This window comes from Spea bombifrons, chromosome 3 (genome assembly GCF_027358695.1).
Source record: "Spea bombifrons isolate aSpeBom1 chromosome 3, aSpeBom1.2.pri, whole genome shotgun sequence".
Classification (NCBI taxonomy): domain Eukaryota; kingdom Metazoa; phylum Chordata; class Amphibia; order Anura; family Pelobatidae; genus Spea; species Spea bombifrons.
In genome coordinates this window covers 116,479,759-116,504,774 of record NC_071089.1, presented here as the reverse complement: position 1 = coordinate 116,504,774, position 25,016 = coordinate 116,479,759, and the positions used below count along the sequence as shown (strand labels likewise).

At 44.8% G+C, this 25,016-nt stretch overlaps 1 protein-coding gene across 3 annotated transcripts; it reads right to left on the bottom strand.

Moving 5' to 3' along the window:
- Nucleotides 1–1,160: 1,160 nt before the first annotated feature.
- PAQR8 (progestin and adipoQ receptor family member 8) lies at nucleotides 1,161–22,490 on the bottom strand. 3 transcript variants are annotated; one of them, XM_053458647.1, is made up of 2 exons: nucleotides 22,403–22,490; nucleotides 1,161–4,225 (listed from the first exon to the last, which is right to left on the bottom strand). In XM_053458647.1, exon 2 carries the CDS (start codon nucleotides 4,176–4,178, stop codon nucleotides 3,117–3,119), a length of 1,062 nt encoding a protein of 353 aa, XP_053314622.1. In that variant the 5' UTR covers nucleotides 4,179–4,225; nucleotides 22,403–22,490; the 3' UTR covers nucleotides 1,161–3,116. The 3 variants fall into 3 exon arrangements, with proteins under 3 accessions (XP_053314622.1, XP_053314621.1, XP_053314623.1); XM_053458646.1 differs by lacking the exon at nucleotides 22,403–22,490 and adding an exon at nucleotides 6,185–6,356; XM_053458648.1 differs by lacking the exon at nucleotides 22,403–22,490 and adding an exon at nucleotides 6,211–6,356.
- Between the last annotated feature and the right edge of the window lie 2,526 nt (nucleotides 22,491–25,016).

Below are 25,016 nucleotides of genomic sequence, written 5' to 3'. Positions count from 1 at the left end.
AGCCCCGAGAAAAGAGGGGCATTTACATTCTAAAGAGAGACTGTCACTCCTAAACAGGGACATTTGGGAGGTATGTGTGCCAGAAAGCACTAATAGCTGATATATTGTGTGTTCATGTGGAGACCACCATATCTGAAAACTATCAGGGTTTGACCCTAAGTCTCAGGGTGACTGGGCAGATTGTCGGGGTCACGCAGTCTGAATTAATAATATCTGTGAATCCCAAATTGGTGCTTTTTTCTTATTGCTATATCACAGCTAAAATCCCTGCTTGAACATAGGTGACTAATTCAGAGCATCTCTAACCCTCGTTTTGGTTTTTCAAGGGTGGCTCATCATTCGGTTGCCACCGTAATCTTATTAAAGAGTTAATATTTGAAGCGCACCGGGCTGTGATGTAAATGGTCTGGCTTCTTGCGCACAGCTGTGTTATAACCCTGCGCTGATATTGCAGTTTGCTGATCTGCCACTAGATGGGGCCAGCGCGGCTTTGTTATCTTGGTGTGTGCAAACCGATGCCGCCCCAGCGCCTGCGCCCCTCTCCCAGCCAGCAGACTCCGTCTTCTGCTGCTTCCTTCCCACTAGTGTTCGCTTTCACCTGATGAAACCCCTCTGCCTCCGAACCCACACAGAGCCGGTTCTATGGCGCCCCCTCTACCCAACCATGACCCCAGACGTGGCTCTTGGACCATCATCCTATGAGAGGACAGCAATGGATGGGGTCACCAGTTGGGTTTAATCCTTTATCACGCAGGGAAGCCTTGGTTTTTTTGCCAGGTTACCATTGAAGGCCGTGTTCCTTCCGCGTGGAATAAGCCCCTGTACTCTAGAGTGATCCTAAACAGAGGACACTTAAAATATGCATGGGGCAGGTACTGGTACTGGTCCAAGAGAAGATAGAATTTTTCGTTGAAGTTTCAAGCTTTTGAGACCTCAGAAGTCTCTTCCTTTTCTAACTCCGATAACTAAAGAATGCTTGCACTGTATGCAGTAGAATGTGTTGGAGTCCATGCAAGATGCGGAGGCTAATCTATCTGATTTTAGTCATTTTAGGGTTGTTATACTTATCCCCCCAAAACCCTGGATTTATGACAATGTCCTCTGTGTTCCAAAGTCATAGATAACATCAACCTGCGTAATATCAATACAAGGAAGACTACTGAGAATCCATTCACTTTTATTTGGGTTCCATACCCGTGATAAGTACGGCTGTTGGAATAATCTATAATTCCGTCTGTTACCAGGGGAGGGCTGGCAATGTGAGACAGGATGGGGGCAAATGCCACCTAGGCTTTTGGCTACTACCCCATGCGTAGTCTTGTCTTTTTTTGGTTTGTGTTTTCCAGTTCCATATGCATCCACCAGGGTGTCTAGACCTAAAGGAACATTAAACAATGTTTACACCCCGACTAGGTCCTTTCTGGGCTCCCTATATTGGCTTCATTGGTTTTTGTTGCCAGTTGCCTGCCCTCCCCTGCATATCATATCAATACAAGTCCAATAACTTAATCAAGCTGACTCTGTGATTCCTAAACTGAGCCGGACTGGACGACCACAAGCTACTTGGTGGAGTGAGGTCCATTACCATGTTACCGTTCCATAGCTTAGAGGGTAGGTGGTTATCCAGACCTGCTAAAGCATTAATTAATGTTTTTTTTTAAGGCAAATAAGTGGTTATAAGGTAAACTTTAAGAATCAAGTATAAAACAAATGTTTACTGAATGCCCTTGTTGAGGCGTGGGTTAGTTCCTGGGTCAACTTGACCTGGTCTTCAGATGAGGCTGTCTCGGTTAAGATAATAAATATATTAATATCACAGACATAATAAACAGTACCAGAAGACAGGCATTTTGTCTACATAAGTACAAAAGTCTCTCTTTTTGTTGAAATAAGATATGAGGCTAAGTCCGGAACTGTCTGATGCTGGTGTCCATGGCCTTGTCCCGTGGTGGACTAGTTAGATGGTCCAAACTACTGAATGATGAACCTACCGGGTACAGAAACCTATCACAATGTACATTCTGGAACTAATTGGTCTACCTACTTCTACAACCAATGTCCACCAATGCTGTTGCCCAACCATTGACACAGGAACACACACAGTGCAACGTCATGGAGATGTCCTCCTAGAGAGGTCCCTTCTGAAAGCCTGGTCTCATCGCATCCACGGCTTATCTCTCAGTGCAACCTGGACGCCTCAACCAGCTTTGACCCAGTCATTTTATACGTCTTGCGGAAAGATTGGCCAACGATTCTGGATACAAACATTCTAAAATTCTATTTTAAAACAGAAACATTAAAAATTGGCAGAAGAAGATTATATGTGCCAGCACCAGTATGATTAAAATGTCAAGGTCCTTCAAAAAAAGACACCATTTAGTTGGCCCAGAAATAGAACATTTTAGGGATATCATTGAGGGAATCTTCTCAAAACCTTCATGAGTCGTCTGAAAGCTGGACCAAAGGAGGAGAAGTTTGAAACTTGTGGTTTTTTCTTTTAGTTTTGTTGATTTCTGATAATTTCTTGCTTCCGTCAGCAGTGCAGGGGCAACTTCATGAGGAGGTCCACCACAGTGCCCCCATTAATATCAATGGGAGAGCATTGCATACACACACACACACACACACGGGGGTCTCATTGGACCTTCCCAAGCACACTCGCTGAAGCTCACTGGTAGCGAGAAGAGATATGTTTGGTTGAACACATCTCCTCCAAGTCGAAGAGCTGGGGGGTAAAGAAAGGGGCAAATGGGGATTCTGTAGAAGTCTTCAGTGCATTTGCAAGGGGTCATTGCCTGAGGCATTCATCTGTAGCCGCGATTACATCATTTTCTAAGGTTCTAAGGCGGAATTCCGCTAAACCGTGATCGTTCTACAGCTTCAGGCCGTGATACGGCCAAACACTGCTTGGTTTGAGGAAAGGCTCCCTCACGAAGGATAAGGCTAAAAATTCCGAGTAAGTAAAATGCGTTTTGGTCAATCAAGAGCCCAGTTCTGTTTTTACAAAAATCAAACCAAATTTAGTCCTATTAATACACAGTATTTCACATTACTATATGTTTTCGTCAGAATGTTAAATTATTAATATATTTTAAAAAAAAAAATATGCACCGGTTTTACGCGTCTTTTTCTGCCAGCTGCTTTTTGATCTTCCGTTGTAGATAAACAGCGGACATCGTACTGCTTAATATAAGCCCGAAGAAGGAGATGGCAAACATGTGGGTATATTCCGAGCTGTATCTCTTTGTGAAGGTATCTCGTCTGGCTTTGTAGTCAACGAGAACTCCTTCCAGCTGCGACAAGGTGCACATACCCAAGAACAAATGGAATATCTGGTGACCGTGCCCTACAATGTCGCAGGAACCCGGGAAATATTTCTCCGGGACGGGACACGAGAAAAAATACGCTCCGATGACGAAGAAGACGATTTGTAGACAGTGGAACCAAAAAGCTTTGTCCATGCAACTGTCCATGTGGCAAGTCACTATCCGGTGAATGACCGGACTTATGTCTAAGACGTATGCTAGACCAGCCGGGATGACCTGACAGAGTTTTCTCATGATTGGGTAGGGTCGTCTGTACCGGTATTTTGCATAGCAGCACCCGACACAAGAGGACCACCCCAAGAATGCAGCTCCTGGTAGGAAAAAGGGCCACGCTACATTGTACCATTCTTGGTTGGAACTGTAGTAATAATGGGCCAGCGCGCTTCCGTACTGGTATGTGCAGACTCCGACATAGTCCATGAAGTAGAATGTATAATGAGCCAGCTCAGACTTGGACTGCAGCAAATGGGCAAGGATGCTGCACGTGAGATAGGTCAACGAGGACAACACGTAAATAACCAAAGGAAGGGAAAAGGTCTCCAGGGAGAACTCTCCAGACTCTGCAAAAGCTCGGAACCTGAGAAGAACGGCCAAGGCCACCACCAGGTGCGTCCAGACATTGACCGACTCATTGTGCTTCTGGAAAAGGCTGAGAAAGTAATACTTCCAGTTCTGGTCCGTTGGCCGGTACCCTGTTTGGATGTAGGGCTCTCTGAAAAGACGGGGAACCTCTGCGTCCTTGACAGTCGAAGGCATCTTTGGCAGGCCACCTTCCAGAAGCTTGGGTAGACGGCGCAACTGCTGCGCGCTCACAGACAATGTGCTGAGGCATTCCAGAATCGCGGTGGTCATGGCTGGTGAGACGTCTGAGGAGATACCTCGGAAAATATGCTCCTGACCTACAGTTAAGAAAATAACGTAAGAACAGAAGAGCAAAATGTCCTGAGGAGGACACCACAATAACGTAGAGAATCATTAGTGAGGGAGCGATAGACGTCCCCTCGTGGGTTAATCCAATCATACTGTTCCGCTAACAAAGTATCTGCTTACAAAACAAGACAAATGTTGGCCGGTAAAATCATTAACTTCGGAATTACCTGCTGCGTCTTTCTGCCGTCCCTATACATTAAACTGGCTATTAATCAACAATCCGATGATTAAAAAAAAGAAAAGGCGCCCCTCTGCGTATTACTTTAACCACTCGAAACCACATCATTTTCGCTTCATTTTGAACCAGCCACTCATTCTATTTTTTCTTTAATTCTTTTACGTATCTTTGAACATTTGTTAAAAAAACAAATTGTATTGAGAAAAAATGGGGGGGGGGGCACTGGTCTTCTAAATAACGTATTCAATATTGATAAAGGGTTGAGTCTAAGTTTACATAGCTTTGGTATATATAGAAGTACTCCAGGTAGTACACGTACTTCTCTCCATCCAGTGGTGGTGGTACTTTGTATTCTTATAGTATGTAATACAGAGAGACATTTGTCCGTTTCTCCTGCTGTAAAGACTCAAAACCTTAATCAGCCGTTGGTCTCGTCTTAGATTCAGGAGCCATACGCTGTATTAACCTCTACCACCTCTGCTGGGAGGCTGTTCTTCATAGAGATCAGCCTTTGTAAAACTAGAGCAGGAAATGCATGATCTTGAACTTGGACACGCTGGATAAACAGACCTTGTTTCTAGTTACGCCCCTGGGCGACACCGTGCTGGGGGCGCATCGCCCGATATCCTGGCAGTTAGGGCAGTGGCTGCAGAGGGCGTGGCATTGGCCCGGGTCGGGCCCTAGGGCAACTCTGAATATATACTGCTGACCTTTGCTGTTAGCCGTGGCCACCACAGACCTAAAATCTCAGCTAACAGTTTGTGCCAGAGGTGTGGAGGCTCCAAATCTATGCCGTTCCCCCATCACACTTTCTGAGGGGCCCTTAACACCAGTGGGGCCCCTGAGCAGCTGCTTAATCTCTATACATATGACCAGAAATATTGGGGCCCACACTGGGGCAGAGAGGTCCCAAGTCTCCCGAAAGTCCCCCCCCCTCCGTGTTTCTACTGGTCAGCGGAGCGAATGTGTGAGAGAGAGCGTAAGAGTGAGTGAGTGTGTGAGAGAGAGAGCAAGTGAGAGAGAGCTTGAGTAAGAGTGGGTGAGTGTGAGAGAGTAAGTGAAAGAGTGTGAGTAAGATTGAGTATTTTTACATTTTAAAGTGGGCGGGATGGGGGGGAAATATATCATCCGCTCCGGGTGCCAAATACTCTAGGAACCCCCCTGTTATCTGGATAGCGGCCCCCCTAAAGGCGCGGTTCCTCCTAATGCACTTTTGTAACTAAGGGCAGCATTAGATACGCGGCTCCCATTACAACCCCCCACAATTATTCTTTAATGGTTGTGACCTTAAGGCAGGCACTGATAGGCTGTTGCCATAGAAACGGAAAGTAACTTGTTAGAAGTTCCTGTGCTGTATGCGACGAACCTTCCAGGAAAGAATAAACCGACAGATCCGCTAGCGAGAGACGTGAACGGCGGCTCAGCATCTCCGCGGCGTGCCGCACTACATGGCGTGCCTCCCAACTGTCCCGATTTGTGTGGGACAGTCCTGATTGTCCCACTGATTTCAGAATGCATACAGAATAATGCGCATACGCGGTAGCGCTGCCGGTTAGAGTGACAATCTGCCTCCCGGCGCCCCGATCCGAGGTTATAGAGGACCGCGGACCCACATCATGCATATTATATATATATATATATAGATATATATATATGGGTAGAAATGCTCGTTTAAGGGAACCAATCACAACTAATTATTTACTAGTAAAGAAAATGTATAGAACGTTCTAGAACAGATTCATTAATATACATTTCCGTAGGAAGCAGGGCTCTCACCTAGTTCTGGGATCTCTCTTCCTCACTCTGCTTTTTCCGCCCCAGCTAAGCAAAGACGTCCGGAAGAGACTCGTAAGACATCTAAGGAGCTGCCCAGCGGCCGCTGCTTCTTAAAGGCTGACGCTCCTCCTCGCCGCCTTATCTCCGTAACCGGGCAGGTAGCGTGAGTGTAAACGAGCCGCACAAACACCCAGCACCTTTTCTTCATTATACTGGAAAGACTGGTTGTTCTATTTGTTTCTGGCTATAATTAGCAGGCATCGGGGAGGAAATATTCTCACTCAGTGACCTAACAAGCTCATTGTTTAAGTACCGTTCCATAAAATATAATACAAAGAGGGGCAATAAAATCAGAGGGTTAGGCCGTTTGACTTCACCGAGAGGGTGGTAGATGAGGGGGAACAGCCTCCCAGCAGAAGTGGTAGACTAGACGAGGGGCCGAACGGGGCCGATCTGCTGGCAGATTCTAGAATTCTATAGCAAAGTAGCTTTTGTCAGAAAGTGTTGGTCCTTGAAGGGTTAAGGTACGGAATACCGCGCTGCGGATTTCTCCAGAATCACTCTCAGCCGTGTATTTGTAGCAGAAGGTATTCCAAATCTAAATATTTAAACCGAAGTCTTAGCCGCCCCTGCAATGCGGCCGAGTTATTCTTCCCAACAGGGCTGGGCGGCCGCCCGCGTTCCAGCTGTTCCTGGACGGTGACCCCCCATCACCCTCAGCCGGCCATTTACAAGATAACGCTGCGCTCTAAAAAGGATGGGTACATAAGGCTTCATACGCCACCCTGCTAAGGGGTATTAATTGGGAATTGTACCAAAGGTTGGCATCAGCCTTCGCTTGTGCATTGGCGCCCATGCATGCCTCCCAACTCTCCCGCTTTGCGCGGGACAGTCCCGATTTTGCTCCTCTATTTTGGGGAGGGCAGAGGTGGAGCTCAAAGGGACAGCGAGATTCTGGGCAAGATCATGGGCGTGGCTAGCTGCACAATTGCACATAGTTATAGGGTTAACCCCAGGACCCCCAGTTGTTGGAACTGTTGGCAGCTATGAAAATAAAAAGCATACGCAAAAAAACGCGGAGACTTGCGGCTGCGCATACTTCTGCAATATGTATGGTATTTCACGCGTGGAAGACTCACAGTTAACAGGACAAAAGTCTACTTTACGGAACAGGTAGTAGACACGTGGAATAGACTTCCAGTGAAAATGGTACACGAAAACAAGTAATACAAATGGGGCAGACGAGGTGGGCGGAAAAAGCTCAGAATGTTTCACCTATACATTTCTCAGCAAATTGGTTATTGCAATGTATAGATCAAATTTCTTGCTCTGCATTCTGCAGACCCCCCCATACATTTGCAAGGGGGTAGCTATCGTATGCAGTAAAGTGTATATGATGGCTGGAGTGGCCCTTTAAGTGCGATTGAGTTATGATTCAGGACTGGGTGTGACGGGACATTCCTGAAAAGCATTCGTCATACAATAACCGCAAGGACCGTGTAGGCAACGAAGGGTTAAATACCTTTAAGACACCGTTCCCTGCCACAAACCTGCTTTGATGCCGTTTAATATAATGTATAGAATACATTACGGATAATTATTAATAATAATACAAAATAGTAATAATAATAAATATTAACAATATTATTTAATAAAAATAAATTATAATATATTATTAATAATAATAATACTAAATATTACAATAATATTTAATGATAACCATACATTATCATAAATAAATATTGATTATAATAATAGTACACAAATATTATTAATAATAAATATTAACAATAATAATTAATAATTTAACATTCGAATTTATTGAAGGGAAGTGGAACAAGAATCATAGATATTATAATAACAATAAATGACACTAAATATTAATAATACATATTAATAATACAAAAATATTATTAATAATAAATATTAACAATAATACATAATAATTTAGAGTGCTAATGAATTGAAGGGAAGTGGAGCAAGAATCATAGATATTCTAATCTTTTCTAGCACTTCCGGACGCCCTGATCCCGTAATGCAGCATCGCGCCAACAGAGACGTACTCGGCTAAGGGTGAAGCTATTTTATTTCTCATTATTTTGCTATTTTGTTATCGCATATTTCCCAAAAGGCAAATACCGCACCTTGTCATAATAGGTTGCCAGGAGTTGCTTTATTTACATATATTTTCCATAGTGAAGTGTGCTGCCATCTAAAGCTTTTAGGTATGGATGTGGACTACAATTCCTATCAGCCTCTGGGTTGTGCCAGACTATTCCATTAAAGGGACACCCTGCCATCATATGTGTTTGATATGCGAGTGGTCCCTTTAAATGTCTTTGTGCTTCCCCCTTGTAAACGCATGGACCCCCTGTATGCATCTGCCCTCCTCCCCTCCCCCACCTATTACCTGTGCAGATGGTTTTTCGGCACGTAATATACGAAAGTTGCAGGGTGGGTCAAATGAGACCCCCTCCCCAAGTGCATGCATGGAAAATGCTCCCATTGATTTCAATTGGAGTGCTTTCCTGACACTGAAATGCAGGCAGCCAATCAGAGACAGGATCATTAGACCAAGGAGAAGGTGGGAAGCTGCAGCTTCTCCTTAAGGAAAGTGTTTTTACATTTTAAAGAATGCAGATTAAACTACTTCTTCTTTGGCGAGGCCTCGTCTGGAACATTAAACTGGCCCTTTAAAGGATGGACGGTTTATTATAGTTATTATAATATTATTATTATAGAACACATGGTAGATCCACTTGGATTTGGGAACAAAATCAAAAGAAGTGTGGGTCAGGCAATGCGGTTACATGATCTAGTTGATACAGGCACATAGGGTTCCTTTTCCTAGAACACCTGAGGTCATCGCACATGAGATTCACAATACGCTGTTGAATTATGATGTCATAGCAAGTGCCACTATGTAATATGAGCAGCTTTGTTAAATCCCAGGCTGCCGCAACCACAAAAAAAATCAACTTTTTTTTGCGCTCGCACACTGCCCACCTTTCCCATGGCATGGACACAGCTGCTGGCGACCTGTAAGTTGGAACAGCGGCCGGGATATAAGCTAGTTGGCAGCTATGGGTGCTGAGTACTTTGCCCAAACACCAGCCTAATCTGCTTTAAAGGGACGGCGGCCTCACCAACGAAGAATGGATTTAAAATAATTTTAAGTATTCTTTGAAAAGGTTAAAAAAAAAACCTTACCTTAAGGAGAAGCTGCAGTGCCAGAGTGTCATGTTACGTTTAACCCTTTGAGTACCATGATGCTTTTCACATATAAAACATATAAAACAGAGGGTATCGGCAGCTATATGCTCCCTTTGCTTAAACTTGTACTTTTTTGTAATTTTTTATATCGTTTTACTGTTATTAAGGGTCCAGGCAATGGGTTTAACCAGGACTTGGTACGTTTCCATCGCTCAGTCCCTCCGTGCCGTGGCTGTGTGCCGAGCGACTGATCAATGCAGTGAGCCCACGGGATCTGAATTATTTTTAGGACATACTGAATCAAATGTGAATCTTCTGTAGAGATTCAACGAGAGAAATCAAATCTTTGCAGGATCCTCCCTTTCACAGTATTTTTTATCATTATTATTTTTATTATTATTATTTTTTTATTATTATTTATTGCTTTGTATAGCGCCATCACATTCCGTTGAGAAAGGCGCGTGGAACCCTGAAATGTTCGGGGTTTCCAAGGTTATCGGCCGTTAGCACCTGACTACTATGTGTTTACGCACTCCTGTGTATGGATACATATGACAATATGCGTGTTAACTCTTACACAACTCTTTCTTTCCTTGCACCTATTGTGGAGAACTGTTTGTTGAGGGTTTCTTGTATGCTAGCAGCATCCGTGCCGTGACGTGCCGCTTGGATACCCTTGGCTATGCATTTACCCAAGAATACCCAAGACCTGCTTTCTCATCATGTGTCACTGGCTACAGAGCGAGAAGAAGAGGAAACAACGTTTGTAAAAGAAAGTACTACAATTAGAAATAAATAAGCATAGGTATGAAGTCACCATGACATCATCAGGGGTACCGATTACATACAAGGGTTATCCCGGGGGTAGATGATCTCAAGGGGACCTTTAGTGATGTTGCTCTGAGAGCAGAGCAAGAATATGTAAAAAGTCAAAATAATAATAAAAATAATAATAATAATAATAATAACAACATGTCTATATAATCTGAAATAAAAACAATGAAATGCACCCAAAACCATCATACTCTACAACCAGAAATGTAACATAGTGTGTAAGATGTTGCCGAATATTATTTTTGGACAGCTTCTTAACTTTAGAGAAATTCTAAGCAAAATTGAAAAAAAAAAACTTTTTTCCCCAAAATTTAATTTTTTGACCAGTTTTTTTTGTGTATTAGTAAATAAATCGGGTCAGATAGAGACAGTTTGGGGAATATTTACGCCGGGTTCCATAGTTTCCATCAAAAGGAAGGAAATATATTTTCAGAAGACACAACAAACACACCCTTCCTCTCCGCGCAAATATAAATTGTGTATATTTTAAACACAAACACAAGATTTTCTTTTAGCAGACTGTGTGTCTGCCTGTTTCTGTTAATATCGCCTGACATTTACGGTGGTAAAAAGTTAGTTTTGATTGTCTCCAGTGGTGATAAAGGGTTAAAAAAAAGACGATATTCAGCAGATTTAAAGAAAATAAATAATTTATTCTCTCTTTCTCAATGTCCCCCTCTCTTCTCCGCCGACCGCGTCCGTGTCCCCGTCTCCTCTTCTGCAGCTCCTCTTCTTGTCTCGTTTCTTGATCCGTTTCTCCCTGGTATCAGCCCCGTTAACCGGGCCTCCTGGAGCTCTTCCTCAAAACATTGGAGCCTCCGCGCAAACCCTCTCCCCCGATTGGAAGAGTGAGATGCGGTGCGCCTCACGGGGACAGCCTCTCCCAAATTCCTCCAATCAGGGGGAGGGTGTGCGCAGAGGCTCCGCCCTTTTGCAGAAGCACTCCCGGAGGCCTGGATAACGGAGCTGATACCAGGGAGAACAAGACGATGACAATGGTTTGGGGACTTGTGATTCCTCGTTTCAGGTCTATGATTTCACAGCGAGCGGCCGTGCATCAGGGATGTTATTATTATTATTTGTTTTATATAGCGCCATCATATTCTGTAGCGCAGGAGAAACAACTGCATTTCCGGAGAGCCTTGAGACCTCTGTTCATTACAAAATTAGCCCATGAAAAATCCAGTGTTTCAACAGCATGTGCCTTCATCAGAATGCCGTTACCAAGATCCATCCTGAATAAAGGGTTCTTCAGATTAACATAGTTACGTAGTACATAAGGTTGAAAAAAGACCTGAGTCCATCAAGTTCAACCCTTCTACCTAACCCCCTAATTAAGCTACTTTGAATTCTGCCATCAGGGGGAAAAATTCCTTGTTGGCAATCAGATTTCTCTTTGGATCAGGAAGCTCTAAAATATTAATTTCATTTATAGCCCCCTGTATATCATGCTTTTCTAAAAAAAATATCCAGACCCCTTTTGAAGGCATCTAACGTTAATGCATATGATAGCTGAGAGACCCCCGTCAACTTTCCGTTGTGTTGCTTTTGCCCACTCACAGCTCACGCAGAGTTTGGCCAAAAACATCTTGTGAATATTAACACAACGTTGGATTTTTTATGGCTTTATTTTATAATAAAATATTTATTTTCTTTATTTTAATGTGCTGGATATCGCAGGTTATTTGACTTTTTCCACGTTCCTCTATGCCGGATTCTTTTTTTGAACCGTGTCCACAACTCTACCCTCCCTTTTTCTGCTAAAGGGTTAAGTCATCTCCGCCGGTGGCTGTCTGGGGATGGCAGCCGCTGCGCTTACAGCAGGTGCCCCCGGAGGACGTCTGTCCCCAAAGCTCCTCTAATACAGAATGTTTACTGTGAACTTAAAGAGGCTGAGCTGCTCTCTGGTTAACTGGGGGGTTATAACGGTATACAGAGTTGGGGGTTAAGGAGAATTTTTTTTTCCACATGACTTCCCCTGTAAAGTTTACATATTTTTAGTTCTTTCACACACATTATTGTATCTGTGACAAAGCTCTCCGCTCTCCCTTTAGCGTCTCTTTCACTGTTACTACTAAGTCTCCTCTACCTCCCTCTCACAGGGCTCAGCTCCGGGGCCTCTGCTCTTCTCCATCTATTCTTTCTTGATAAAACTAATCTCTTTATTTGGATTCCAGTCCCATCTCTATGCTGATGACATGCTAATCCACCTTTCCTCGCCCGACCTCTTGCCCTCTCTTCTAACTAGTCAGTCTCTCTGAAGCTGCATCTCGGACGGCTTCCTATTACCTGAAGCTCGGCATCTCAAAGACTAAGCTGTCGGACATTTATCTGTCTCCAGTTCCCGATATCTTCCTCACGGATGAGAAGTCCACCCAACAGCCCAAGTTTACACAATTGGAGGAATGAGGGAGAGGGTGCGCAGGGAAGCTTCGCCATTTTGCAGACGTTCACCAGGAGGTCATGTCCCTGTCCCGTTGTCTACACAAAAGCGGACGAAGAAGAACAAAGACTTTTTGGAACAGCGGAAGAAGACAGAAGAACAGGAAAACGCAAGTTTTGTAGGGAGTCCCTTCTCGTTTCCAGGGATTGGTACGAATTGCTGAAATTGCCAAATTCCGTACGAGTCTGAATGCACAAGTCTACAAGACACGGCTAAAGTACTAATTCATTCTTTTGTGATGTCCATGCCTGGGAACTTTTGGGCTCTGGCTACCGGAGTCCACCCTTGCAGCACACGGCTAGGAATGCTGTTGTCTTTATATATATATTTATGCATAATATTCTAACTTACATTATGTCTACCCAAAGGAACCCAACTTTAGAAGAAATTCTGGGTCATGATATGTTCCACCTTGATTCCGCTGTAGAATCTAGACTTAACAGGAAATTGAGAGGAACACAGCGTGATGTCATGCCGCTGCCCTCATATTATGGGCTATGACATCACAACACTGCAGAGGATAACAAGTGGGCCCATGTGACGTCTGATGTCCTCAGTAATGGAACCTAAATGTTGGTAGGCATGCATACCTGATGGGACATTCTATGGGTGGGATGTCCTTTGATGTCATACGGACACCCACAGATCTGCACATGACATCATGTTCTGTTAGGTGTCCTGTCCCACAAATCAAAACATTTTGGCATTCGGTGTAAGAAGTTGGGAGTATCAGGAACAATAAAAGTACTCTGATACATACCTATACGGCTGATCAGACATTTATCGGAAATAATTATCCATGTGAGTAAATCTTGGCTCCTCGCCCTATCTTATTAAAATTTCCTCCATATAATTAACTCTCCTCTGTAGACAAGGAAACAGAAAAATGTCATCTCATTAAGATCTGGACGCTATTGCGGTATCTTGTTGTAATTCATTTTTTTTTGCTACAAAATTCATGTGGAGATGCAAGTATAGAAACTCATTGGGAGCAACCATGTTAACTTCCTTCCTCAGGATCTGCATGGTTATTCCTCCCCATTCATTTTTCCCTCCCCTGTTGTTAGGTTGCTGATCCTCTGATCTCCACCAACCGGCCCAGGGAGGTGAAGAATCAACGGAGGCCTGGCGGTTGCAAGTGAAACAATGGTGGGTATGCTGTCTGCCCATTATTTGTTTGTTAACCCCCACTTTGCTGAGCAATATGAAGAATTTCAGGACGTTGAGTCACCTGAAATGACAAACTTCCCGTTTTTGGGGATTTCGCAAAACAAAAATTAAGATTTCATTTTTTGCAACTTCCTGGGCACTGAGGGCAGGAAATTATTGTGAATTGAAAGCATCTAGGAGTGACAACAGCTCAGCCACAAAGTGGTAGACCTCCAGGGGTGGAGGGATAATAGTCCGAGGCTGTTTTTTTAGCGTTTGGCCCCCTTAGTTCCAGAGAAGGGTAACGTTAACGCCTCAGCATACCAAGACAGGTTGGGCAATGCTCTGCTTCCAACTTTGTGGGAACAGTTTGGGGAAGACCGTTTCCTAATCCAGCATCACTGGGCCCCAGCGCACAAAGCAAGCTCCATAAAGGAACGGTTAGATGAGTTGGGCGCGGAAGAACACAGAGCCCTGACCCCAACCCCATTGAACACCTCTGGGATGAACTGGAACAGAATTGCGAGCCAGGCCTTCTCGTCCAACATCAGTGCCTGACCTCAGAGGGAGGCCATATTAAAGCCATGGTTTTGGAATGGGATGTTCATGTAGGTGTGATGGTCAGGTGTCCACATATGTTTGGTCATATAGTGTTCTTATATACATATGCACTACATATGTAGTATACACTCAGTGGCCACTTTTTTAGGTACACCTGTTCAATTGCATGTCAACACAAATAGCTAATCAGCCAATCACATGGCAGCAAGTCAATGCATTTAGGCATGTAGACGCGGTCAAGACAACTTTCTAAAGTTTTAACCGAGCATCAGAATTTGGAAGAAAAAAAGAATTTCAGTGACTTTGGAGGTGGCATAGTTGTTGTTGCTGCCAGACTGCTGGTCTGAGTATTTCAGAAACTGCTGATCTGCTGGGATTTTCACCCAAACCATCTCTAAGGTTTACAGAGAACGGTCCGAAAAAGAGAACATATCTAGTGAGCGGCAGTTTTGTGGACGGAAATTCCTTGTTGGTGTCAGAGGTCAGAGGAGAACGGGCAGACTGGTTGGAGATGACAGAAAGGTAACTCAAATAACCACTCGTTACAACAAAGGTATGCAGAATACCATCTCTGATGGGCTACAGCAGCAGAAGACCCCACCGGGTGCCGCTCCTGTCAGCTAAGAACAGGAACCTGAGGCTACAATTCACACAGAATCCCCAAAATTGGACAATGGAAGACGGGAAAACGTTGCCTGGTCTGATGATTCTCAATTCCAGCTGCGACATTCAGATGGCAGGGTCAGACTTTGGCGGAAACAACATGAAAGCATGGATCCATCCTGCCTTGTATCAACGGTCCAGGGTGCTGGTGTAATGGTGTGGGGGGGGACATTTTCTTGGCACACTTTGGGCCCCTTAGTACCAATTGAGCATTGTTTAAACACGACAGCCTACCCGAGTATTGTTGCTGACCATGTCCATCCCTTTATGACCACAGTGTACCTATCTTCTGATGGTCTGATGGCTACTTCCACCACGATAATGCACCATGTCACAAAGCTAATCTCAAACTGGTTTCTTGAACATGGCAATGAGGTCACGGAACTCCAACGGCCCCCACAGTCACCAGATCTCAATCCAATAGAGCACCTTTCGGATGGGGTGGAACGGGAGATTCGCATCATGGATGTGCAGACGACAAATCTGCAGTAACTGCGTGACGCCATCATGTCCATATGGACCAAAATCTCTGAGGAATGTTTCCAGCACCTTGTAGAAAGTCTGGCACGATGAATGAAGGCAAAAGGGGATCCAACCTGGTACTAGCAAGGTGTACCTATTAAAGTAGGCAGTGAGTGTATATTGTCACAGAATTTTCAGCACTACAAAGGTTTATTTATTGCGTTAAGTTGTAAGTTTGGAAAAGCGTCAGATCCTCTTAATGGTTTTATCCCAGCCAATTGTAATAAGAGCAAACAGAATTATTCGTCTAGTTTGTTCTGGAGCCCCGATTACAGGAAATACATTTAAGAGGGAAATTTACATTTTTCTATTATATATACAAGGACTTCCATGACTTTCCTATTAACATTTTCACCGTCTACCCTATGAAGTGAAGTAAGAAGAGAAGTGAGGATAGAGTTAATGTGAGAATGCGGTAGGAGAGGAAGTAAAGGGTTGTGGTGCAGGGGGCTGCTAATCGATGTTGGGGTTGAGGTACGGGGGCTGCCAGTCCATGTTGTGTGCAGGGTGGGTTGTAGATGCTGCCAAAAAGTAAAAGAAAAGAGAGAAGAAAAAGAAAGATGGAAAGAAAAAAACAGGGGGAATGAAGGAAAGAGAAGAGAAAGAGTTGGGTGGAGAAAAAAAGGAGTGAGAGAAGAGAGATGGGGAAGAGAGAGGGCACCCAAAAAGAGGACTGTAGCAAACAGCTGTCTACTATCAGAGACTCTAGAATCTAACGCGCAGGTTTCAGAACATGAGACTGTCTAGAATAATCTGTCATTAAAATATACGACAGTTATGGTGTTAAGTAAATATTATTTATTGTTTTATATAGCACCATCATATTCTGTAGCGCTGTACAACGGGTAGACAGGACATAACATAACCGTTTGACTAACAGAAACAACAGATGAGGAGGGCCCTGGTCAAATGAGCTTACAATCTAAAGTTAAATATCTCTTCTCTCCGAGTGATTTCCGCGACACGGCTGCTTCACTAGAACGTGCGAACGATTGGGTTTCACTATTTCTATGCCATTCGTTCCGCCGCCTATAAATCCACCGTCTCTCTAATGCCCCACCCAAAACCCCATACCCCATACATTGTATACGGGGAGACTGGGACGTGTCAAAGGGCAGCGAGTATGAAATATCAGTTACACAGAAATATTATATCAAATAGTATTATTTCCACTTTTAGACATTTTAAGCTTATTTAAGCATCTTACAGTAAATAATGATCATTTTTTTCTGGCACTCGCAGGGTTACTCCCCCCCCCCTTTGCCTTTGTAAATCTGCCTCATTTACTGGAATTACCATTTGCAGAATCAGACAATACTTTTTTTGTTCTAGCAAAACAGTATTGTGTTCATTGGATGGAAAAATCCCTATAATTTATGCCGGTCACAAAGGGTCCTGTTCCTGCTCTTTCTGGAGTTTAATTCTTTTCACCCCAAAACGCAGAAGGTTGGATAAATGATGCGGGATTCTAGTGGAACGCTGCGTTCTGGAGCAACGTTCTAATCCTAGGGGCATGACATTATTGGGGGTTTCTCTGGGTGCTGACTGTTGATGTCACTTCGCTTTCTATTCCTGGATCTATTTGTATTTCATGAAAACCAAAATTGAAATGTAATAAAAAATATAAAGTGCCAGGACCTCCCCGTTCTCGGCAGCCCGGCCCTGGCCCCGGCTCGGCACGAGTTACAATGAGTTGCCCTCTAAAACAACAAGGCTTTATGTGATTGCGTTGGTACGTCCTGTCCTCCCAAATTCGACACTATCTGTGTTTGTGGCCCAAAGACCATTAGAATAAAACACACACATACACCCGTTCAAAAGTTTGGGGTCACTTAAAAATGATTTTTCATCCATTAAAATACCAGAAATCCAGCGTAGACGGGGTTAATGTTGTAAATGACTATTGTCGTTGTGGAAACAGCTGATTTTTACTCCCTTCATAGGCATACAGAGACCCTTTATCACTCCCATCACTCCTGTGTTCCAATGGCCCTTTATCACTCCCATCACTCCTGTGTCCCAATGGCCCTTTATCACTCCCATCACTCCTGTGTCCCAATGGCCCTTTATCACTCCCATCACTCCTGTGTCCCAATGGCCCTTTCTCACTCCCATCACTCCTGTGTCCCAATGGCCCTTTATCACTCCCATCACTCCTGTGTTCCAACGGCCCTTTATCACTCCCATCACTCCTGTGTCCCAATGGCCCTTTATCACTCCCATCACTCCTGTGTCCCAACGGGACAGTTGGGAGGCATCGGTGAGTATATTGGCCGGACACTTCTCCTGTAGAACTTGTAGTTGGGGTGGTGGGGAAAGGGGGCAAATACATATGAGGGGTATTCTGTAGAAACCCCCCTTGCATTTGCTAATGGACTTCACCAATATTTAAAGGGACCGCAGAGCTGTCAGATGAATTAAAGTGAATCTGATGGCAGGAGGGTCTCGTTAAAGAGACAGTTTCACGCGTTCGAAAAAAGATTTGAAATAACTTTACTCGGAATTGTTTGCAGAATCGTCACCTGAAGTGTTTGAGTAAAGAAAGCGGCTTTACTGATCACCCCGCAATCACTTCCCGCCAGGCGCTTTCTCTCACCGGCAGCACAGGAAGCCGAGGTAATCAGCTGACGGGAACTCAAGAGTTCATGAAGAACGGCAGAAGAATAAGGACGTTAAAAAAATAATTAAATAAACAGCCTGTAATTGCAATTTCCTGCAGCTTTTGCGGTTCACTGATCGCCATGGTAATAAAATAACACGACGCATACAACCCGGGTCTGAAGTCAATGCCTGGCTGACATTCCACATAGAGTGAAACATCTATAAGCGCCCTCACGGGCGTAACTAGGAGCCACAGGGCCCCCAACTTCACCATGCAATATGTCCCACAATGTCACCTTTGCCGTCTTTGCCCCCAGCTTGTCTGTGCCCCAAACAGCTTATCTGTGCCATCATTGACCCCAAACAGCTTGTCTGTGTCTTTTTTGCCTCTTGTCCCCATCCATCCAACACACGCTCTGGCACACATATGTAAAGATACTTACACAAATTTGCTAACACACGCTAACACACATGCACATGCTTGCACATACACTTATTCAAACTCAATAACACACACGTACACACTCATTTTAACACATCTATGCTCACACACAAACACATTCATACTTGTATATGCAAACTCTTTCACATACACATTCACGTTCACACACACACATTCATGCACACATACATAGAAACATGCGCCCTCCCTGGGTGGTAGAGGGTAATACAGTGAGTGGATTTAAACATGCATGGGATAGACATACGGCTCCTGAATCTAAGATGAGACCAACGACTGATTAAGGTTTGAGTCTTTACAGCAGGAGAAACGGGCGACTAGACGGGGGCCGGATGGGGTCAAGGTTTCTGTGTAACCGGACAATAAATTCAACTTGACAGGACACTCATAATGTCCAACTCAAAACCACTCGAGTCAACTTAACAGCTACTCAAGCTTTTGTGAAAATGTGCTGTTCTAGTTGGCTAATCTCCACCACTTCTGCTGGGAGGCCATTCCACTTATCAACCACCCTCTCAGTAAAGCCAAACATCTTTGTAATTTATCTAAAGATCTATCAACCTACCCAAAACCAGACTAAGCAGCTCTTAATTGCAGGCCGAAGCTTACAGCTAGCAATATGTTGAGTGGTTACTCCAGGAAACGTTTCCCCAGGGATAGGAAAAACACTGAAATACATTATATGCTGCTCAGAAAACTCATTAGATCCAAATCCACGTTACTCATCGTTAGCGCTCTACAGCGGGGTGTCCGCGTGGCCAGGGCAGAAGTCACCCCATTTACTGCCGCCAAGTAAAAGATTCATTATAATGGCAATTATCTTGTAACGGAAATCATTCTCAGCCACAATCTAACAAATTGGACCGCGGGAGAAACATAGAATCCTAGAATTTGTCGGCAGATCGGCCCTCTTCGGCCTGATCTAGTCTGCCCATTTCTCCTGCGGACCTTAATTAGACCTTGGTCTCAGGAGCCAGACGCCTATCCCATGCATGTTTAAATTCCCACACTTCTGCCGGGAGACTGTTCCACGTATCTACCCTCTCAGTAAATAAAACTTCCTCACATTCCATCTAAAATAACGTTGAGTTCCATTAACATTTCAAAGCAGATCTGCCATGAATTACATTTTTACAATTTATAACATATCAATAAGACAATGGTGAACACAGATTATCTTTAGGCTTAAGAGGGGGGGGGCAAGGGGCAATTCCAGGCTTAAGAGGGGGGTAAGGGGCAATTCCAGGAGCAAAAACTGGAACATCCTGACAGCCTTTAACGAAACCAGCCTCCCTAGGCCAGAATACGGCACTAATTGAACCCCCTACGTACTCTTATTTATAATCAAAATGGGAAGAATAGAAACGGAGCCAGCTCCAGACTGTATTAGCCTCTACCACTTCTGCTGGGTGTCTGTTTCACTTATCTACTACCCTCTCAGTGACAAATTCTTACCTTATTATATCTAAACTTCTGACCCTCCACTATTAGATGATGTCCTCTTGTGATGCTTTGATTTGGTGGATGTTGTTCTTTTTACTTCCTAAAGCGAGTTCCTGGAAACCTCCCTCCCCCGTTAAACGTTAACTTCTCAGATACACAAACTGAATATCAATGGAAGGAGAATCCGCCGCCTGGCGAGGGCCGTTTTTGGCGTTGCTTGTTCCCCTTTGTGCTTCAATCACCCCCCCCAGCTGAAAACTGGAGCGAACCGATTCGTTCCATGATCTGACCACTTCCACTCCGCTTAACTCATTCATCTCTAGAAGAAATTAATCATGCCAACCCCAGGCAGAGCCAAAAGGTTAAGCTACCCAGTTGACCCTGCCACCCTAGCTAATTAGAATAATTCTAATTGTTTCAGGCCTGGACCAATCAAAAACAATCCGCAACTTAATAGTGGCAGAAAGAAAACATTATGGGGAGGAATAATCATGGAGATAAGGAAAACAGGAATTTAGGTATATTTAGTGCACTGGACTGTAAAATGTAGGATTTAGGAGTTTGGATCCTGTATCCACCTTACTTATACTCACCAAGTTTAAAATGTCCCACGCTGGGACCTGTTATGTGGGTGGAGTCCTATGTCAGGAGGCTCCGCCCATCGAATGCCCCATCTCCATACCTGGGAACTTTCTAAATGACCTTGAGACTATTTGAAATATTAACCCTTTAATAATGCATCGTGAAGATTCTATGCTTTGACTCACCAAATGGCCCTAATACCGGCCCTCGTGGAAACCTTGACTTGTCATTATTTAAAGATACGCTTGATTAAGTCACCTGCATTCAAGCAGGGATATCGACCATAACGTATTGGGAGCAAAAGCACCAACTGGGAGTCTTATATATGATCACAGCGGGGAGAATAGGAAGGAGTCGGCTCCAGGGTGTGTGACCCCGAGATCTGCCCCCTTTACCCTGAGATTGGGGCAAAAACCCTGAAAGTTCGGAGTTATGCCCATCTGCTCCCCTTTACCAGCATGCACATCCCCTGATTCAGGTACCGGACATACTAAGCTTTCCAGCAGTCCCAATAAAAAGTCAGTTTGCCAGGACATAAGCCCCATCATCGGGACTATCGGCAGCTATGGTTTTTTTCAGGAAGCATAATAATGGCTGCCCTGTACAAAAGCGACTATGAGAGGGAAGAGCCTCCATCGAGAAAGAAACCAGCAGCCCTGGAGGGTTAAAGCAATTAATGAACGTATATATTTATATCACAGGACTTTAACACTGACTTTCCACGCAGAGGACGCCGGCGCCTATAGTCATCCGAACCGGCCCCTGGGAACAGCATCACGACCTGTCAAAAGTAGCAGTCCAGACAGAACGCACGATACAGCGTCCCCTGTGTGCAGCTCCCCGCGGAGTCACGATTCACACACATCCTCCCGGGGATACATCACACAACCTCAATTTTACAGCGCCCCGGTCCTTAAATAGTTAAATACGAGGGTCCTGTGTGTGCTTTTACCGTACACCTCGGAAACAGGTAGCGTCACAAGCGGCTCAATCAGAGGCAGTCTCTTGGATATGGGATAAGGCGCTTTAGGATGCAGGTTACCAGTGAAAACGCGGATGCTGGGGAGGAAAAATACAATCTCTGCCCTCATCAGATCCCTATTCTGCCAAAATATGTCCATCTAGTACAAAAAAAATGTGGGAACAGAGTCTACGCGCTCCGACACCTGTTTCCCTTTGTTGATAAACGTAAAGATCTCAGCTGCTGCGAAACCTCTTGGGACCAAACGACTCCAAGATGCAGAATAATAACAGATCGGAGCTCTGCCTGGAAGATGTTTAGCAGCCTGGAGCACAATATTAAAGCCAGACAGACACCCTACGCTGCTGAAGACTCCAACTCCTATCATGCTCATCTAGACTCTAATACGATCAGCCTCTGGAAGGGCTACTGGCAGCCACTGGCTTCTGCAAACATCAACTCCCAGTATGCTGAGCCTGCTCAGAGATTGCCACCTGGCCCTGAAAGAGTTAACAGCCAGACTTTGATGTTAGCCCGAGATCCTTACTCCAGTCCTAAGGCATTTCCCAGCCAGCGCCTGCCCTCCGGCTATGGATACTGTAACAAAGAGATGTAGTCCAAAGAGCTGACACTTGGATGTTGATAAACATCGTGGGGAGTTCTGCCTACGGGCAGAGGGGTCTAATGTCCCCTTCCTGGGGCTGCCACACTCCTCACACACTCTCACTCACTCTCACTCAGTCACACAGGGGTACGGTACCTGCAGAGCGTTCCCTCCAGGGGCTGCTTTCTCTGAGTGCGGAACGGTACAAACAGGGGCCGGAGTCTCTGCCAGAGACAGCACACAAACAGGGTGTGTTTATAAGAGAGAGAGGGAGAGGCGGTGGGAGGAGAGGGCAGGCAGAGTATCACATCACCAGCAACATCCAGTGTCACGGAACAGAGGAGAACAGCTAGAACACACTGCCAGGCACCAGCATCCACACCTAGAACCCAACTGCTTTACTGTACCATATCACCAGCAACATCCAGTGTCACGGAACAGAAGAGAACAGCTAGAACACACTGCCAGGCACCAGGATCCACAACTAGAACCCAACTGCTCTACTGTACCATATCACCAGCAACATCCAGTGTCACGGAACAGAAGAGAACAGCTAGAACACACTGCCAGGCACCAGCATCCACACCTAGAACCCAACTGCTTTACTGTACCATATCACCAGCAACATCCAGTGTCACGGAACAGAAGAGAACAGCTAGAACACACTGCCAGGCACCAGCATCCACACCTAGAACCCAACTGCTTTACTGTACCATATCACCAGCAACATCCAGTGTCACGGAACAGAAGAGAACAGCTAGAACACACTGCCAGGCACCAGCATCCACACCTAGAACCCAACTGCTTTACTGTACTATATTACCAGCAACATCCAGTGTCACAGAACAGCTAGAACACACTGCCAGGCACCAGCTTCCACGGCTGCACACACCTAGAACCCAACTGCTTTACTGTACTATATCACCAGCAACATCCAGTGTCACAGTACAGAACAGCTAGAACACACTGCCAGGCACCAGCATCCATGGGTGCAGACACCTAGAACCCAACTGTTTACTGTATCACGCTACTAGCAACATCTGGTGCCATAATGCAGCAGAACACTGCTAACATCCCGACTGATACTAGCATTCGTGAGTACACAATACCTAGAACCCAACTGGTTTACTTTATGACATCAGCTGCAAAGATCCCATGTCACATTATGGTTCCACACAGCTATACCACACTTCCCAGGACACGAGTCTAGAACCTAACGATTTTACTGTACCACATCACCGTCAATATCCAGTTTCACCATACTACAACTGTGAACAGCTAGCACCCGGTATGAAACACAAAGAGCGCTGTCTGGCGCTAGCATCCTTCTGTACATACAACCCTAGAACCCTATTTTATTGTATCACTTTTTAAGGTACCACATCCAGCGTCACAATACAACAACCCACAGCTAGAACCGTGCCTGGCACTAACATTCACGAGGGCACACTCGCACCTAGAATCCAACTGTTTTACTGTATCACATCAGCCGCACAGATTGTGTCACAATACGTCAGTTAACGCGCGCTTCCTGATACACAGTCCAGAACACTAGTGTAGTATCTGTAAGGGCACACCTAGAACCCATCGCATCGTAACGCCAGTATTGGATGACGGGAGCAGAGAGATTACCCGTTGCACAGCGCTGCGAATGAGACGGTTCTGTACTGATCCAGAAACCGATTCTTTAATGCCGTGCCGGGTAGTGCTCGCCCTCCCGGAGAGCAGCGCGGACTGTTGTCTGTTTGCAACATTGGGCCATTTTTCTTTGTAGCCGCACTGGAATTTTTTCTTTTACTTTGGACTAGACTTGTGCACAGCAAGCAAAATTGATTTGCCGCGTTCCTTTTCAGGCAATAAAATTCTGAGGTCTTTTTTTTCCGTTCGGAGCGACATTTGGGAGGTGTTCCCAATGAGGAGGTCCCTGACACCTTCTGGACTCACCTTTCATTATAGAAATGTTTAAAACAAGGTTCCCCCAGAGTAATGGTGGCCAAAGAGGGGCAGCAACAGCAGGGCACCGGGTCTGGGCGGACAGACACTGGCACATCATAGGTACATGCAGCCCCATGGAGCAGGACTGAATTCCCCCAATATTATATTTCATAATGCCTGGTTTTGCCACCAATATTTATCAATGAAGAATAATAGATGATATGATAGAAAGATAATAAAACAATTTGGCTAGTAGCCAAATAAACTAAACTCCTCTCAGGAGCAGGGAAAAAATGTCTGCCGCAGTCCCTATAATCCACTACAGCAATCACTACATCTTCTCCAATCCGCCTCACAACACGACTGCACCAAAATAAACTATTCATTAACTCGCAGTATTGTATATGAGTAACACTGTCTCACACTCCAACTCCCATCACTCTGTAACGACTGCTACTAAAATGGCGTCAGAACACTTATATATCTAATGCTTGTCCCTGCCCCTCGTAAATGCTGATTGGCCAAAGTGAAGAAGCGTAAGGAAAAACTCCCACAGGTTGTTGGACCCGTCAGTCACAGCCACTACAATCAATGAGAGCACCACCTTTTTTTTTGGCTCCTTCTACCTGTCAGTCATTGATATGTACCCTCCCACACACAGCCCCTCCCACTTTACCTCATGAACGAGCGCCTTGTAATGGCGAGTACGCGTGGTGACGAATTATGACGAATTTTCAGCACTTTTGCAGTTCTTTTTGTGTCGTTTCCCTCAGTGATCGCCCTTGTTTTCGCTGATTTGTACAAACGCACAAAACAATTTTCATAAAAAAATAAG